This window comes from Sphaeramia orbicularis, chromosome 3, assembly GCF_902148855.1.
Source record: "Sphaeramia orbicularis chromosome 3, fSphaOr1.1, whole genome shotgun sequence".
Taxonomy (NCBI): Eukaryota; Metazoa; Chordata; class Actinopteri; order Kurtiformes; family Apogonidae; genus Sphaeramia; species Sphaeramia orbicularis.
Window position 1 is genome coordinate 30,793,769 of NC_043959.1, and position 19,694 is coordinate 30,813,462.

Genomic DNA, 19,694 nt, shown 5'->3' on the forward strand with positions numbered 1-19,694 from the left:
AAATGAGAAACACAGGTTTGTATGGCCAAGAAACAATCTGATTTGGAGGAAAACATTTCCCAGAACAATAACAAGTGACATCTAAGTTGGAGTTATAAAAAGATGGAACCAGACAGAGATATCAATAATTTAAAGGCATAGTCATCAAATGGACTGTATTAGTGGTATTATAATCATTTCTCATTGTTGAAATACAGTCGCGGAAAAAAATTATTAGACCACCCCTTGTTTTATTCAGTTTCTTGGTCCTTTTAATGCCTGGTACAACTAAAGGTACATGTGTTTGGACAAATATAATGATAACAACAAAAATAGCTCATAAGAGTTTAATTTCTGAGCTGATATCTAGACGTTTTCTTCAGTTTTCTTGATAATAACCAAAATCATTTGCATTCTACTGCCAAAAACAGTGCTTTTCGGCATTCCATGTTTTCTTTTTTGCCTGTCTTAGTCACATGATACACACAGGAGTTAGTACTTGATTGCATAACTATTGTTTTTGATGACTTTTGATGGTCTAATATTTTTTTTTCCATGACTGTATTTAATTAAACAACTTCTATACACGTCATCATCCCAATATATATTTTAATCTACTTTAAAAACAAGACTATGAGGAAAATGTGTAATAGGCTACATCACATACTCACTTGAGACAACTGACCTTTACAAAATCAACCAGAATGATTTGCATTTCAAATGGTTAAAATTCAGAAGACTGATTGCTTTCAGGGTTTGTACCTAAGTAAGCTTCAGGGTGTTTGCAAAATGTTTGTGTTGAGAGTAATGTTGATTGTGGGTTAAATAAATAAATAAATAAATAAATAAATAAATAAATAAGTTAAAACAATAATTAGAATTCTCAATTTACAATGACAACCTGGCCCAGAGGCTGCACAAAAACAGAGTAAAAAAATATATATAAAAAGGAATGCACCCACAACAAAAAATATTAAACCATTCATAACAGTCGTATGTATAAAGTAAAAATGGTTCAAATGAAGTCAGTCATTAAATGTGTATGAGTGAATGAACTGAGTTTGAGTGTCTGTAGCAGAAAACTGAAATGATGAGTGACCAAACGTGTGCAGACTTTGCAGATGAGTAAGTTAATAAAGCTGCTGGAATGAAGAGCACGACTGGTGTTATGGATGTTTTAACGAGTGAAGATAAGATGGAGTTTGACCAATTAGAGATACAACTGGTTCAATGTGATGTATGATATTTTTGTAATGTAAAAACGTGCTAAAAAATTTGCTCTGATTGTAAAACCTATGTTTAAGAAATTTTGAAAACGATAAATTGACTTTATTATTAAAAAAAAAAAAAAAATAGACTTTAAAAATGAACGATTACACAATGATTAAAGTAATGCATATAATAAAGTTATCTCCCTGCATTTTTTTGGATGGCTTTTTAATTTTTTGTGTTCTTTTTTTTAGTTATTTTCCTGTCTTTTTTGTTTTGGTTTAGCACAATAAAAAGCTAGACCTGTTTTTGATTTTGATATTTCAACTAAAAAAATAATAATACATCTGAGAATTATTGTTTGAAGAAAGTCTGTCACTTCATCAGCTACCAAGCCAGATGGGAAAACTAAAAAGAAGTAGCGATGATGACTAAGGTGGCTGGGGCTTAGGAAAGCACTTTATTTCTTTTTTATTTCTTATGTTCAGTCTCTCCCTGTGCCAGATCACTGTTGTATCACTGGGTGCACATACTAAACAGTGAGAAATACACTTTTTATAATGAATATATGGGGGCAGCCGTGGCCTAGATGGCTGGAGAGTCGGCTTGTGATTGAAGGGTCACCAGTTCGATTCCCTGGACTGGCAGAGAGTTGTTGGCTGATATCCCCCCCCCCCCAACTGCCTGACATGGTAAGTCCACTGCTCCTAGCATGCAGTGTGTGTGATGCATGATATGATGATGGGTTAAAGGCAGAAGACAAATTTCAGTGTGTGGTCCATGTTTATGTATATGACAAAAAACTACTACTGACAAAATAAAGATTCTAATATATTTATCAAATAATAATAATAATAATAATAATAACTATAAAAAAAATACAGCTCTATTGTTTTCACTTCTAACTCTTTGGACACACAAATGTACATGAGGGTTATAGATACAGAGAATCAATAACCGTCCAAGATGTCTCTCCGGGGTGGTTTCCGTGGCAACAGACAGGTGATGGTAGGTATAGTAATAGGCTTCTGATGGCAAAGTGACAGCAGATACTATAGATAAAAGATAGCCATTCTGTCATTCACTGTCATTCTGTCATTCTCCTTTCTTCATCATCCTTTTCTTTTTACTTGCATCGCCAGTCAATAACAACCATCAACACCATCACTAGCTGCCAAAAGAAAGTAGTGAGACTTGCTTCAAACACAATTCAGTATAATTTTTAGAATTGAAACCTACATTCACCATCTTCTGACAAAAAAAAAAAACAAAAAAAAAAACACAAACTCACACACATGAATGGTCATTATCACATGCTTCCAACTCAAAGAATCAATACAAATAGGCCAGATTTTCTGCCTGGATAATGATATATTTAATGACCTCCCTCCCTTTCCTTCTCTCTCTGTGTCCATCACATACATGGTTCAACACATGGATGAGGACAAAAACTCTCCTCAGCGCTGACACTGGCAAACACAGCATACCTACAAGGAGTGTAATACATTTTGCATTCATACATTTTCTATTCCCAAACTGTCTCTGCTGCATCTGTTTCCTCAAAGACATAACATACGTGTTTGCACTTTCTGCCCTTAGTGCTCTTGCACAGAGTTGCGTGACTGTCTACGTGTGTGTGTGTGTGTGTGTGTGTGTGTGTGTGTGTGTGTGTGCTAGCCTGCATGGATGACTCTGGAACAACATTTCGGCATGTATATAAGAGTGTGTGTCTGAGTGGCACATTTTTTGTGGCAGCTGTACAACAGGGCTGAGGGCTACAGAAGAAAACTGACTGATTATTCTGCTGTCGCTGACAGTAAATCAATACACCCCATCATACCCACACACAAAAACACTCATCCACTCCCGATATAAACAACATAAACGCATGCATATCAGATGCATGATGCATGAATGCACTTTATAACTACATCACTCTGTCCATACCAACACCCCACTTGGCTGGGGCTCTTCTCAATTACTGAACACACACACTTGTTTCACTATCCCTGTGAGAACACGCATTGACATAATATATTCCCCCGCCCTAACTGTGTGCCTAAACCTGACCTAGCCTTAACCTCAACATAATGCTAACCTTCACCCTAAAAATCAAGTGTTAACCCTCAAAAAGCATGCTTTATCTCAATCTCTAAAATCCTCATGAGTAAGTGAAAATTCAGGTCAACGTCCCCACCAGGATATAGGAGCAAACATCTACACACCCCCTCTCTCACACAGGGCCTCCTGAGAGTGCTGGTGGGCATGGCTGATTGACCCTGCCTCACCAATCTGCCCAGCTCTCTGCCAGAAAATCAACCAATTAAAAGATGCAGGCGCCGCAGCGACACTGGGGGGAAAAAGCGGTGGAATTGTGGGTAACAGCAGCTGCGATGTTGAATTGGGAAGCAGCTGTGAGTAGCTGACCTGACAAGACAGGACAGTCGAGCTTTCTCTTTCTGTCTCGTCTACACACACTAAATAGAATACTGAAGCTTTGGCTGTTAGAGTGTTTGATGTACCCTTAATTTTTGATCAGCTTGTGTCGTGACAGAGATTACTTTTTAAAAAAATGCTCAGCAGATTATCTTTTTACACACAATTACTAAAAAGTACTTCTGAACTACCAAGTACCGAGACACTTTTAAAAGCAAATAACAATTAGTGAAAGGGGAAAGTGTGGAAACGACCAATTGAACTACTTCACTGAACCTTATCTAGGTAGCGGATTCAGAAAGGGTTTCTGAAAATAAACACATAAAAATAAATTTAATAAAATAAAAAAAAAAAAAAAAACATGCATGTAAAAATAAAGAACCACTTTAATTTAATCCAAAGCAGATATGAGCAAAGGTTTTTGTCCTAATTTTCATTATCTTTTAATTGGCCAATTATTTATTTATTTTTTTTCCTATTAGTAATTTAGTTTATGAAATGTCAAAAAATGACAGTACTATAAAAAGCATATATCGCCTCTGCAAAACAGAATGCTTTGCCTTTTTAACACCCTTTAACTACAATCTGTTCCATCTATTTTTTTCCGTCACGACACACAGTATATACAAAAGTATGCGTACCAACCAAGTCATACTTAAACAATAGTTACTAAAAGTTTTAAGAAGTCATTTGTGTGAATACCAGATTGTGTACAAATGCTTAAAATGCACTAAACTGATTGTTAGCAGTCTGCTGTGCTACTGTAAAGTTCAACTATGCTGTGAAAAGTCACACATTACAAAGAATCTCAAAATTAGCCTTTTTCCAGAAAGTAAATAAGAAATTATACACAGTGGCTAAAAAGTGTGAATGGTATAAAACCATCCAAATATGTGTGCATAAAAACTCAGATCAACCTGGCACACAATGGGAATGAACCTAGAAAGGCTGGCCCAGATTGTCTACAGCTGTGCTTCCCTGTACAGTGAAAGACTCTAAGTTCACAGGCTACACACCACGCCGGTGTAATGTACCCTGACCCGCCAGAGGATGTGTCATTTTCTACTATATCACCTGCAACAACAGCGTAGGAATCCAATCGAGGCCAAAGAGGGCTCACACAAGCTTTTATTATCCATCACCGTGAGTTTCATTACATGCAGTCAAACCTCATTCCAAGGCACTGGACAGACACTTAAAATCAGAACTAGCATCACTCTTACTTACATGTGCTGGGAAAACTCAGGGGCTTCATCATTGACGTTAGCCATGCGGATCCGTACTGTGGTCGTGCCGGTGCGGGGTACATCCCCCTTGTCGATGGCCATCACCACAAACTCATACAGATGGTTGGATCGCTCAAAGTCCAGAGGACCCGCGGGGAAGATGGTCCCGTGAGGAGATATGGTGAAGTCCGGACTCAGGGTGTAATAGGTCAGCTCTGCATTCTCTTCTGAGTCGCAGTCACTGGCCGACACTAAAGAAAAAGAACCCAGTAAATCTCTACAGCTGTACCATGCCCTTATCCATCCTATCAAAATCTGCTGCAGCATGTTACACACTGCATTCACTGTAAAAGTAAAAGTATTAGGGGTAATTTCAGACTAAATAAATAAATAAAAAGGAAAGTAAGAAAATCATCAATATATAAGGAGTTGTTGCTAATAATTTGTAGATTTCCAGAAGATGGATATGACAGAACTATAACATAAATCCTAGCATCCGAGTTATGTTTTTACCTAAAAGTGACTGAAGCATAACTAAAACATAAAATGATACAAGGGCAGTCCATTTCAACGTGTTTGCAATATTTTCTAAAAGCATGTATTTATTCATTTATTTTTGGTTGGGTCATTTAACCCATAAAAACCCAAACAACCACTGGCAACCAAAATCATCTACCTGTATAAAATGTTGAATAACTTCTAATCCACTAATCCTATTAATACATGTCAATAATTGGTGTGAAATACAGTTTGTCATCTTTCCATGGTCATCAGATATGACCCATTTGGACGTTCAGAGGCTCTGTAGTGAATGTGGAAACACAGTCATCTTCTACAACATTGATTCACCAGTAAAACCCACTGAGTTTGATTAATGACAGTGAATGGACACATTTGTTTTTATGTTCAGTTAATGATAAATCTTTTTGAAAAAGTCACATTTTCTTCAGTTTTGTCTGTTTCTGATATGACAATGAACTTTCATCTGAGTTTTTATGAACATCTACATGATCAATTAATTAAATATGGGAAGATACCCGATTTTTATAGAAGAAATGCCAAATACAAAGAATAATATTATAATAAATGGTAATAAATCACTTAAAAAAAAGGTTAAGTAGAGAGATTTTTTGTTTTTTTTTTGGAACTACCACAAAAGTAACACTGGATCTTTATGGGTTAATATAAACCCAAGCCAGTAAGGTCTGTAGGAGTTTTATATACAGTATATACAGGGTGGGGAAGCAAAATTTACAATATTTTGAGGCAGGGATTGAAAGACAGTGTATGACCAATTAGTTTATTGAAAGTCATGACAATTTATTTGCCACAAGAAAATTTACATCATAGAAAATGTTTTTATTCTATGTGTCCTCCTTCTTTCTCAATAACTGCCTTCACACGCTTCCTGAAACTTGCGCAAGTGTTGCTCAAATATTCGGGTGACAACTTCTCCCATTCTTCTTTAATAGTATCTTCCAGACTTTCTCGTAATAGTTTTGCTCATAGTCATTCTCTTCTTTCCATTATAAACAGTCTTTATGGACACTCCAACTATTTTTGAAATCTCCTTTGGTGTGACGAGTGCATTCAGCAAATCACACACTCTTTGACGTTTGCTTTCCTGATTACTCATATGGGCAAAAGTTTCTGAAAAGGTATGGATAATAGTGTTAGGTATGATTATGACATCAATATATGTTTGGTTTCAAAACAATTGACGTAGTGCCTGCTGAGAAAAAACAACTAAACGTTCATTGTAAATTTTGCCTCCCCACCCTGTATATAAAAAACTATACAAACAGTGACTTTAAAACCCCTTACATGTTTAATAAACTCTAATCTATGCCATTTGAGATAATATTTACTCAGTTTATATGTTGCCTCCTTGTTAAGAATAGCAGTAATAGTTCCTAGGCATCCCCTGATCGCTCTGAAGACCAGAGAAAATAAAATCAATTCATCAATACATAATACATTGCCGAGTGGATCCTTTTTAAAGCCGTGAGCCACAAAGGTGGTTTGACCCAAAAGCTGAAGTCAGCACATTAACATGGTCACAATAACAAAGCTACAATAGTTATTGGCATTGAATAAGCCAGCAAATTAAAAATGTAACTTGTTGATGTCAGTTAGAGGAAAGTTGGAGAACACCAGAGCTGGTACAATTTATCCTTAAGGGAGTTAAATGGTGATTGTGCTCAGGGCAGCAATAAATGGAAAAAAAATATCAGGGAATGAGGGCTACATTAATTCTATTCCCTGTTATTAGACAATAGATCTAAGTGACAGAGGTTGTGCAGTAACTGACCTGTCCTATGAAAACACACATTAACATGACCATAGCATCTAAATGGGTTTTTCTGTCAATGTGAGCTGCTTTGTTTAAGAACTTGTACATATGCTTACACTGACCTATACATGTACAAACAAAGCAAAGAGACACAAGGTGTGACACATGAATAAAACATGAATTTGAGGAACACAAGAAAATTAAGCTTTTACTGGTTTAAATTTTCCCACTGATTGACTACACAGTCGACCAGGTATATTAACTTCAGTGGGTTTAGCACATTTACGTTCTCCTAGGAGGCTGTGCACTGTACCCCACTGTAGTTTAATTTAGTAGCAGTTTATTCAGTCGTTAATTACTTTAAACAACAAACAAAAACAACATATTCATTGTTCCATACACAAAAGGGGTTAGGCTTAAGTTAAGACTTATTTTGCCTAACCCTATTTACAATCAACACAATGTTTCCACATGAAAACAAACAAAAATTCAGTGTAATCATTGCTAAATATACAACAGAAGAGAATACATATTTAATTTTAATTCAGGTAAATCATGTCCTTATCTCAACTCCCAATATTGACCCTAGTCTTTTAAACACAAATTTTCTTTAGTCAAATCTGAGCTCTATATTTTTGAATAACAGTTAATTTGTACATCTTTTTAAAAGTTTTAATTTTTTTAGACTGTTTGACTCAATCTTCCAGGCCATTCCAAAGATTAACCCCTAATTTGACCCACAATAGTCTCATCATAAATACTGTAAATCAAGGGAATCAAACATGCGGTCTGTGGGCCAAAACCCACCCATCAAAGATTAAAATCTGGCCTACTGGAAAAATTTGTGAAGTGCAAAAATTACACAACTTCTCTATTATTATTTTTTTTTATTAATTTGTCTCAAACTTTGAAGTAAAAATAAGGAAAAAGAACTAAAAAAAAAAAAACAACAATAAAAGCAAGAAGCCACTTCCATATGCACCCATCACTGGTCATTAATCACAAAAAAATAACGAAATACAATACATTTAACATAAGTGTATATATGAATGAACTCATAGATACAGTTTGAGAAGGGACAGAAAGAAGCAAATGCTTATCTCGTCCGGTCCCTTCCTTACTTTCAGTGTCAGATTCAAATCCAAATATATTTCCATCATCGGCTATTTCCATTTCCAAACTCTAAAATTTTAACAATGTTAATGCCTGTTACAAATGTTTCGTGGCTTTGTAGATCCACTGTGAACTGTAAGTTGTAATGTGCATATATAAATGATAAGTTATAGCATAATATTGATAACATTAACTTTTTTCTCTCAAGAAATTTCAGATTGTTGTGGTTATTCACATTTGTTTTTTTTTTATAAAGGATAGTTTGTAAATATAAACATTTTCACAATTTAGTTTTACATTTTTACACTAAAAGAAAGATAAATTTTAGAAGTTGTCCTTATTTATAAGTTACATTATTATTTTAGTGGTTCAGCTCGACTGAGATTATATTTGGCTGTAGGTGGCCCCTGAACTAAAAGAGTTTGACACCCCTGATATAAATACTGTAAACCACACAAGTTGCATCTCTTTCCACAACACTTTTAGTTTACAGGCAGAAGATCACTGCATTCCTGTATTCACATGAGATCTGAGGACTGTCTTCACCTCAGAACTCACTCACGGCCTTATGGCTCGGGGCTACAGCAGCGGCAAAACTTATAGTATCGTACAAAACTGCAGATAACATGAGATGTAGGTAAGAGGGTGCAAACACATGATGAATGGTGAGAAGCCGAATCATTTTTCTTTCAATTAGCGATGTTGACGCATACTAGAGATTGGTGTCAAGCCCTGCTCTGAGACAGTAACATGTTGGGAGTTTGAGTGGAATGGTTAGGGGGTTACCCTTCAAACTGAAACACAGGTGCCCTAAGGTGAGCCCACCAAGAACAGAAACTTCTCCTGCAGCTGAATGTGGATCAAGACAGGAGCGCAGCGGTCCACAGATTTTAATTAATTGATATAATTGGTGGAGGATCTGTCAGAGAACAGAGCAGCTCATGACAGTGCTGCATGCTTCATATTCGGTATTAGTTCATTAAAGGCTAATTGTTTTTTAATGTGATCAAAATCATCACCGAAGCGGATGCCAATGGATTTTCTGCTAAAAAAAGAAAAAAATAATAAATAAAAATTGTGTGGTGTATTGTGTTGGATTGACAAAATTCATAGTTGGGTGCTCTCCTTGTTCTTTGTATGTGTTTATTACGGAAGGATTTAAACATGACACACCATCTGTATTCTTGCCATGGCCTGTGACTAAACTGGAAAAAATGTGCTTCTACCACCGTCGTGCATGTTCGGTTCTATAGGACAAGGGGAATAATTTATTTGCACAGCACGCATTGGAAGGTCTGTCATTTTGCAGCATTTCGGTTTCTACATCACACATTGGGAATCTGTGGAGCCGGGGCTCGCTCAGGCTCAAATTGATTGCCTTGCTAAAACTGAAAAGACCACCGGGGATTTGAATAAGCATATTTTCTGCTAACAAGAACATTTCACCATCAAACTCTCAATTCTCCAATTCACCTTACATTGCATTTGGCTCATGTGCCCATGTATACACACAAAAACAAATACGCACAAACATGTATGCGGATGGATAAAAATAAGCACACACACTCACTCATGCAAACACTTCTGTCTGTTTTCTTCATCTTAAACATTGTACTTGTTTATTGCCACGGAGCCTTGGGGAGACTCTTAACACACTTCATATTAATAGTTTAATCTAAGTATCAGCAATAAAATCTCTCTTGAAAGAAGGTTCTTTTAACTCCATCAGTGTTTGTTCATTACATGTTTTTCATTATTTTAGTATAAATTAATTCTTGTTCTAACATATTAGATTAAACTGATTGTGCAGTGAAGTATTGTAGCATGTGTTGGTGGAAAGTAGCTTTTAGTACTTATTTCTTAATCCTGAACGACCATTAGACCGATTAAAATCAATTGCAGTTGCCCTGAATAACAAACTGAAAGAAACTCAATTGTAACATCTTTGTTAATTTTGTGTACGTACAATCTCTTTGCATATTCAGCTGAAAAGTACAACTACAGGGTGACACAAAAAAACGGGAACTTTTTAACAATCCAATAAAACCAAGAGTGATGGAAGAAAAATATTTTATTCATAGTAACTGAAACCTTAAAACATGCCATTTAAGAAACAATCATGGAATTTTCATTTTTTAAAAAATTACTTCCTGTAGATGGTGTCCTCCTGCACGAATGCATTCTTGAAATCTGCTGTTGAGATTCCTCATTGACCGCTGCAACATCTCAGCTGGGATACTGTGAATTTCATCCTGAATTCTCTGTTTTAACTCATCCAGAGTTCTTGGTCGAGTCATGTACACTTTACTCTTGAGATAGCCCCACAAGAAAAAATCACAAACGGACAAATCTGGCGATCTAGGGGGCCAGGGAACGTTACCGAATCTTGAGATCACACGGTTACCGAACAATTCTCGCACAGCCGCCAATGGTTACTAAAATGGGGGTGTGCTTACTTGCTCAAGGTCACTGTCTTGCAGTGCTGCCACTTGCTCATGTCTGCCAATACGCACTTCTAAAATTCCTGTTTTTTTGGGTCACCCTGTACAACAGAGGCATTCAGCGTGTTGAAAGTTTTCCTAGGTTTGCATTAGTTTACCTTACAAAACACAAATACTATATTTATTTAATGGACTTGAGGAAGTTGGCTTAAAGGAGTGATATTTTGCTTTTTTTAATGCAATTATGCATTTTAAAACATTTCCCTGTGGTCTATATAAACTGTAAATGCTGTGCTTGGGTCTGAATTCTTCATTAATTCAACTCCACAGGTCCATCATCAACCCTATTTCTGAGTAATGACACCAGAAAGGTCATTTTGAGCACCGGCCCTTTAAATGCACCATGACTCCACCCCTTCCAAGTTTTTGACAGTGCTTTCTGTCCCGTTCAGCCACTTGTGTTTGCTAATACAACCAACAACTGAACATTTTAGGTAATTGTCTCGAAGTTTGGACATATTTTCAGTTTTAACTACAACTGCTGCTGCTGATAAACAATTATAGCGTACTCGGAGAAATGTTTGTCGGAAGTCTTGACCTTATGTGCAAATGTTGTGTTGTAAATAGCTATAAAATGTAACAAATTAAGACGGAATTGAAACGGGTTGTAGAAATCCACTCGATTTTTGCCGGAATGAATATAAAGATAGCTTTGCAGCACCTGGAGGGTTCAAATTCAAACTTTATGAACTATTAGGGTCCAAATACACAAATAAATGTACCAAAGACTAATAAAACTGGGTTTAGCAAAATATGACCCCTTTAAGTCTAAAACCTTAGATATCTACAAGTATCTTGAAGAATATGGTTCCCAAAGTTTGACTGTCTAACATGATGATAGGAGAAAAATATTAATTACTACTGTGAGTGTGAAAGTGACCATTTTCTGTCTAAATTAGCCACATTTTTACAGTAGCATCATACATGTCCTGCTGAAATCAAAATGAATTGATATTAAGTGATTTTTATGAGTGTTTCCGGTGCACTGTTTACAAGCAATGGCGTTTTTTGAGGTTGCAGCTGAAATACAGCTGTTTCTCTGACCTGTGACGAATGATAAAATGATGAATAACCTCTCACCCGGTGACAGTGGGTAGAAAACGAACGGCAGTACAGGTCTGAACCGACTCCAATCTCATGCAGTGGCCAAACACATGTCACATATGAGTCAATATTTAATTTACTAAGTACAGATTTGTACTCTTCAGAGCACCGTTTGAGCCTTTATTTATCAGTAAGTCCTTCTGTATTCTTGAATCAGCATTGTTGTGTTGGCACCAATACATGAAGAGGGGGTTGAGAAGGAAGGAGGGGGGGGGGGGGGGGGGGGGTCAGTACATTTCTGCCTGCATTGCCCATGTCCTTCTGGCATATAATGATTTTGTACTGAAGATGGAATCTGCAGGAGCCTCAGATCTCTATGGAAAGTGAGATAATTGGCTTGCTCGGTGCTCTGCAGTATTTTCCAAGTTGGCGTAGTGCACATTTGTCCACTCTCATGATGGAACTGATTATGGAATTACTAGCACATGATTTAGCAAAACGATGCTGGATGCTTATTTCTTCTTGCTCATTTAATTTAACTCTGTGCCTTTTAACCTTTTTAATCACACAGAACGGAGAGAAGAAGAAAAAAAAAAAAAAACATCTTCATTTTTAGCTGTCTGCTTTAACTGCATCCAATTTAGAACTGTAGACTTTGGAATTAATTGTATGTATTCTGTCAAACATTTCTGCATTTTTGCTTTAAACAATTATGAAATGTAATTAGGAAAACTAAGAAGTCTGTGGCAGTAGTGTTGCCGTATGTGAGCCATCTGACATCCCCCCTCAGTAAGTGGAAAGTTCATTAATTGTATAAATCTGGAAAATACACTGTATGAATACATAGAAGAGTTTCTAACACTGCTTTTATCCAGACATAGGGTCTGTAAGTACCCGCCAAAAATCACTGGTACTAAAATGTTCACCTCAACTTTCAATGCTTAGGTCCAATCCCAGTTCACCCCTTGGCCCTCCCCTTTACCCCTACCCTGGGGAGCCACTACCAATTGTGGACCCCATGGAAGGTAAACATTGTGGGCCCTTCAGAAAATTAATTATCTTTAAATCTATCATTGGGGGGGGGGGGGGGGGGGGGGTACATACTGTAAGAACTGGAGGTATAGGGGTGCATTTCATGTGCTGTAACTACCACAACGGGTGTGAAAACAAAAGTAAAACTTCACTTCTCACCCCCATCACCCAGACTAAGCTCCGCACATTGGGTGACAGGGCTTTTGCCATCGCCGCCCCCACCCTCTGGAATTCTCTACCCATTCACATCCGGAACTCCGACACACTCACCTCATTCAAAACCCAACTCAAATCCCACCTCTTCAGATCATCATTTGAAAATTGACCGCCCGTTTAACCTCCTCCACTCTCATCTACCTTCTTTTGTGTGTTTTCCTTTTTTCAGTATTTGTTCTTTGATTACCATTTAGTATTAACTTCATATGGTTGGATGTATGTTTGTCCCTTGGTTGTTTATTGTAAAGCGTCTTTGAGTACTTAGAAAAGCGCTATATAAAACCGATGTACTATTATTGTTATTATTATTATTATTATTATTATTATTATTATTATTATTATTATTATTATTATTATTATTATTAACTTTGGGCATCCGACTCCCAGCTTCTCTCTTTTACTGTGGAGCTTATATGACATTTTCACAACTTATAACCTAAACTGCAAAAATCAAAATCGTACCAAGTGTATTTTTCTCATTTCTCATCACATTTAAAATAAGACATAATCACCTAAAGAGTAACTTATAAGCGAAATATAAGATAATTTTCATTTGGTCTATTGGCAGATTTTTTTTGCTTAATTCAAGCAAAAAAAATCTGCTTAATTCAAGCAAAAAAAAATCTGCCAATAGAACAAATGAAAATTATCTTGGTAAGATTAAAATTTTCAAGATCTATTGTCTAAAAATTAGTTCTTATATCTCACAAGTTACTCTTTAGGTGATTATGTCTTATTTTAAGTGTGATGAGATATTTTTGACTAGAAATGAGAAAAATACACTTGGTAACATTTTGATTTTTGCGGTGTGTATCCACTGGGCCCCCTGCAAATTCTGGGCCCCATGAGTTTGTCATGTTTACCCCCCTTTACAGCGCGCCAGCTCCTACCCCTCCATTTTGTGCATTCACGTGAAGGGGTAGGGGTGTCCCGATTCTCGATGAGTCAGAGGGGAAGGGCTAAGGGGGGGAGGGATGTTTGGCCCTCGAAATGGAGATTTTTCAGGACCACACAACAAACGGAGGGGTATGAGAAATTTCCCATAATTCTTTTCAAATCATTGGCAAAATTGAGGTAAACACAGCAAAAACACACAAATGTAGTCACGGAAAAAATCATTGGACCATCAAAAGTCATCAAAAACAGTGGTTATGCAATCAAGTACTAGCTCCTGTGTGTATCATGTGACTAAAACAGACAGAAAAGAAAACATGAAATGCCTAAAAGCACTGTTTTTGTCAGTACAATGTCATAGCTATTGATGTAAGAACTGAAGTGATTTTGGTTATTATCAAGAAAACCATGGAAAATGGATAGATATCAGCTATAAAATTAAACTCTTATGAGCTGTTTTTGTTGTTATCATTATATTTGTCCAAACAAATATACCCTTAGTTGTACCAGGCATTAAAATGAACAAGAAATTGAAGAAAAGAAGGTGTGGTCTAATAATTTGTCCCACAACTATATGTATTTTCTTCATAAACAACTTAATAATTTGATCGTCCGTTTAATGCTGTTTCAATGTGTTATAGATCGCATTTCTGCAGTTTGCGGTTGATAGTCACATAAAGATGCCCAAAGCCCATGCAACAGAGACGGTTACAGCTGCTGACGGCATGGAGAATTCACAAACATAGTTGTCGCATCTGTTAATAGCGGCATCAATGACAGCTGATGATGTAACAGGTTGCAAAGGGTTGTCTCATTTCACAGAGGAATGTTTCAACCCCTACCCCTTGCAACTCTGTTTCAAGGAGTAGTGTCAAGTGCAAGGGCCAAGGGGTAGGGGTAAGGGGTGAATAGGGATTGGGCCTTAATTTACTTAAAGAAAAGCAGTGAACAAAATCCTCCCCAAAAAGGGTAATTTTTAACCCTTAAAGACCCAAAAGGTTGCCAAAAGAATTTTCTCTCTATTTAAGTGATTTATCACCATTTATTATAATATTATCCTCTGTATTTAGCATGTTTTCAATGAAAATCAGGTATTTTCCCAAATTTAATTTACTGATCATGTCGATGTTCATAAAAGTTCAGATTAAAGTTGACTATTATAATATTAGAAATGGAGAAAAATGAAGAAAGAGTGACTTTTTCAACAAAATCCATCATTAACTGAACGTAAACCAAGTGTCTCCATCCACTGTTATTTGCCAAACTCTATGGGTTTTACTGGTGAATCAGTGTTGTAGGAGATGACGGTGTTTCTGAACGTCCAAATGGGTCATATCTGATGACTGTGAAAAGATGACGAACTGCATTTTACACCAATTGTTTACATGTATTGATAGGATTAATAGATAACAATATTTTAGATCGGTAGATAGTTTTGGTCTCCAGTGGCTCTTCGGGTTTTTACGGGTTAAATTTAACATTAACATTTTTCAACATTTCAACCTAAACATTTTTTACATCCTCAGGTCAGTCTTTACTCTTGCATTTCATGTTTTACATTGAAAGGTTTCTGATATATTTTCTGGGCACATCTGCTTTTTTTGTTTTAGGTGGTCAGAACAGACGTACACACACATCACACACCACACATCACAGCAGGGTGAAACTTCTCTCCTCCCATGATGCACCTGTTGACGGCATCAAGCTGAGCCTCCTGCTGTGCCTCCTACAACATACACCTCACTCTCTCATTTATTTTCTGTCTCTGTCACTTGCATTTACAAGCATTTACCATATACTAGTAGATGTGGTGTTACTAACATTTAAATGAAAGTTTTTGAAAATTCCTACAGAATTACATTGTTTTGATATTTCTGAGACCCCCGCCATAAAGGGGACACACACACACACACACACACACATAAATTCATGAGAGCAAATTCATAGAGCAGTGGAGGTGGCCCAGTGGATACAGGTTAGAAGTTGTGAACATTTTGTGTCAGATCCGCTATTTAATAGAGGCATAGAAGCTGGGAGTTGGACGTTGAAAGCATGTTAAGTTTCACCCTCTCTTCATGCCAGCGTTTGTTACGTTAGTTATGGACCACACTCCCATATACATAACTGCTGCCCCCCCGACAAATCAATAAGATACTGAATTTGATGATGGGCCCACAATGTTTAGCTTTCATGGGGCCCAAAATTGGTAGCGGTGCCCCAACATCAGGTTAATGTTTAATATCTTGCAAAATATTGTTATTCATGGGTATTAACACTGGGTAGATAGGTGGCAGGGTGTGTGCGTGTGTGTGTGTGTGTGTGTGTGTGTGTGTGTGTGTGTGTGTGTGTGTGCGTGTGTGCGCGCATGCATGTGTGGTGGTTTGTATGTAAAGCACACTATGCTACATTTCACTGTATGAAAAAGTGCTATATAAATAAAGATAGATGAGAAGATGGAGAAGATAGATAGATAGATAGATAGATAGATAGATAGATAGATAGATAGATAGATAGATAGATAGATAGATAGATAGATAGATAGATAGATAGATAGATAGATAGATAGATAGATAGATAGATAGATAGACAGACAGACAGACAGACAGACAGACAGACAGACAGACAGACAGACAGACAGACAGACAGACAGACAGATAGATAGATAGATAGAAAAGCCACTCATGCAACACAAAAATGATTGACCAGTTTTATCATATGAATGTTTACCTCTTATGCAAGTGATTTGCAGACATCCTGCTTTATTTTAACTAATTATTATTTCTTAAGCGAGCTAACTTTTAACCCTCAAAGACCTAAACAGCCACCAATGACAAATGCAGCGGTAGTAGACGCTTGTTTTTACATTGGGTTAATGGTAGATTTTGTTGAAGTCCCTTTTCTCCAGTTTTCTCTGTTTTGATATAATAACCTTTGAATTTAAAGGTGGATCCTGGAAAAAACGGTTCAGGCAAGCTACATTTTGAAAATATACAAATCAAAAGTCCAAACCCCTTTATTTACACTTCCCCCTGAAGCCACGCCTCCAGAGTACTGGAACACGCAATGCTTGTTTCCGAGGGTTCACGAGTACTGCGCAGCATCAAGCAGCACCCTTCACTCTGGCTTCATTTCCTGTACAAGTGCTCCAAGCCTCTGAGAACACACGATTTGTGCACTATGAGGGGTATGCACAAAGGGGGGACGGGGGACGGGGGGAGGGACAAATGGCAGTTGAGTTTGATAGACACATCACCATTCAATCGTTGCGATGGGACGGTTAAAATAACTGGATGGTGTGTTTTCAGTCCTGTCCGTTCCACTGGTGACTAAAATGTTTTATTTTTGTGTTGGATAATTTAATTAATTGGTTGTAATTGGGGTGTGAAAGGGATTTTAAGCAATTTAGTAAAAAAAATGCTCCAGGAAAACATCTCCTACCCTACTTTTAAGCAGAGTTTTCAAGAATATTTACATGATCAGTAAATATTTTCACTGTAATAATGCAAAATGAAGAAGATAATTACATAAATACAAATAAAATAAAATTAATCATGATGCCACAACAATACTTCTGGGTCTTTAAGGGTTGATATGATTTAAACATAGTAAATAGCAAGCGCTTCAGAAGCACAAACCTTTACCAATGATAGTTTAATTCAACATATCAACACTCCCCTGAGCATGATTATCTCAAATTTTATTTTAGAAGACAATGGTGCAAAGATACCTCTATTCAAACTTGAGACAAATCTATGTGTATCTAATCAAATATTGATTTATTTATTTTTTTTTTTTACCTGTGTTAATTTTTAGTCGCTGCTATCAGGAACATATTGTCAGGATTTCATATTAGATTGTCAACACAAAAACAAACAAAAACTGAAAAAGAACAATGTGTTCATTTGACAGTACGTAATGGCTTAGTGTTAGATAATAACATCCTGCCTGAGCACAGCATTGTCAAAAAACATTCTTGGCAATTTTGGTGCTGCCTGATGTTTTTTTTTAAAAGCATCTCAACAATTCCTTTATATTAAACCTACCACAACTAAACACATCTACTTAAGTAATTTTTCCCACATTTTCTCAAATACAAAATTAGTTAGCGTGAATGGCTGGATGACTCTTGCGGTGCCAAATCATTCCCTTTGTGTTTGCTCAAAATGGATTTATTGAACACAGCCTCTCCCGGTGTTGGATTCATCACGTTGTGTGCCACAGCTTTTCACTGCTGCTTGTTTTGGGCTCGGTGAGTGCTCTCTGCTAATTGTTTCACTTGGCACAAGTTGTTTATTTCAGCGTTTCATTTGTATACAGCATGCCACCACAAAACAGTTGTCACCACTCCGGCCCCTTGAGTTCAGCGGTGTAAAAATCACATCCCATGAGCAGTAAACAAGAGTAAAAAAAAAATAAGCTGTCAATGTCAATATGTCTTTTCACCTACTGTGTGAGTATTGATCTAAGGTGTGCCTACTGCATTATAAGTCCATGAAGTGCAAGTACTATGTTCATAAAACCAAGTTGAATTTTTATTTACACTACCAGTCAAACGTTTGGACTCACCTTCTCATATAAATGACATAAGATGGACTACAGATGGCCAACAAGAGCTCAGCATCATTGGGAACTCCATCAAGACTTTTGGAAAACATTTCAGGTGACTACCTCATGAAGCTTATCGAGAAAATGCCAGAAATGTGCAAAGCAGTTATAAAAGCAAAATGTGGCTATTTTGAAGAATCAAAAATATAAAACATGAGTTATGTCACGCTTTTTTAAACTACATAATTCCATGTGTGTTCATTCATAGTTTCGATGGCTTCAGTGAGAATCTACAATGTAAATAGTCATGAAAATAAAGAAAAAACAGGTGAATCCAAACTTTAGACTGGTAGTGTACATGTTGGATACTTTAAAAAAAAAAAATTAGGACTTTTCTTTTAGCTAAACTGCATACTTAGAAAGACCCAGAATTCTCATTCAGTCCTTTCATTTATGCTGCAGAGTGCTGCCAAGAAAAAAAAAAATAGAATGCATCCGCTTTATTGCCAGTTTCTGCCAAATTTATTTTCTAGTTGTTCAAAAGATGCAACACAGATGTGTAGTTTAATCAGAGCCAAGACTGACTTGGACTGGGTCTAAGGGACCTATTATTTTATTGGACCTTGCACAGGTCCAATAATTTTTTTTCATTACATGAAAATTTTAGTGACGCACAAGAGTAATAAAGTGATGCAGAAAGATATACATAGATAGCCTATGTGATAAAAAAGATATATATTTTATTAAATTAAAAATGTGTAACGTATAAAACATAAACATGTATATTTGACCATTACAAATGTGTTTTTCTAAGGCATATGAAAACACTATGAAAAACATGTGTTCACAAATGTGCACCCAACATTCCTGTTCTAGGGAGTTTAGTTCTTAATTTTGTTTTGTATAAATGACGTCTTTTGTATTACTGAGGGAGAACCAATCATCCTTATCTGTATTGTCTGTGGAGTCACGGACGTGTCGCTGTGTGATTCAATTGTAATTTTCAGATGAATGGATGAGAATGGTGAATTGTTATGTGAATAAATTGTGAACCATGGAAAATCCTAACAAAAAGAGAATTGAAAAAAACAAAACAAGAAAAACATGTGTAATACTACTTTGATTTCTGTGCTGCTTAAAATTACTAGTGTACATTTTGTGCAATTTAAAAAGTTGCAAATGAAATAAAGCTAAAGGAGTTATATA

The 19,694-nt window shown here is 36.5% G+C and overlaps 1 protein-coding gene across 1 annotated transcript in view; it reads right to left on the bottom strand.

The window, feature by feature from the left end:
* The window catches only part of LOC115413880 (neural-cadherin), a 527,604-nt gene that overhangs the window by 345,789 nt on the left and 162,121 nt on the right, over positions 1–19,694 (bottom strand). The window contains exon 6 of the mRNA XM_030127006.1: positions 4,852–5,101. Within this exon, the coding sequence (XP_029982866.1) occupies positions 4,852–5,101 (250 nt within the window). The remainder of the gene's footprint in view (positions 1–4,851; positions 5,102–19,694) is intronic.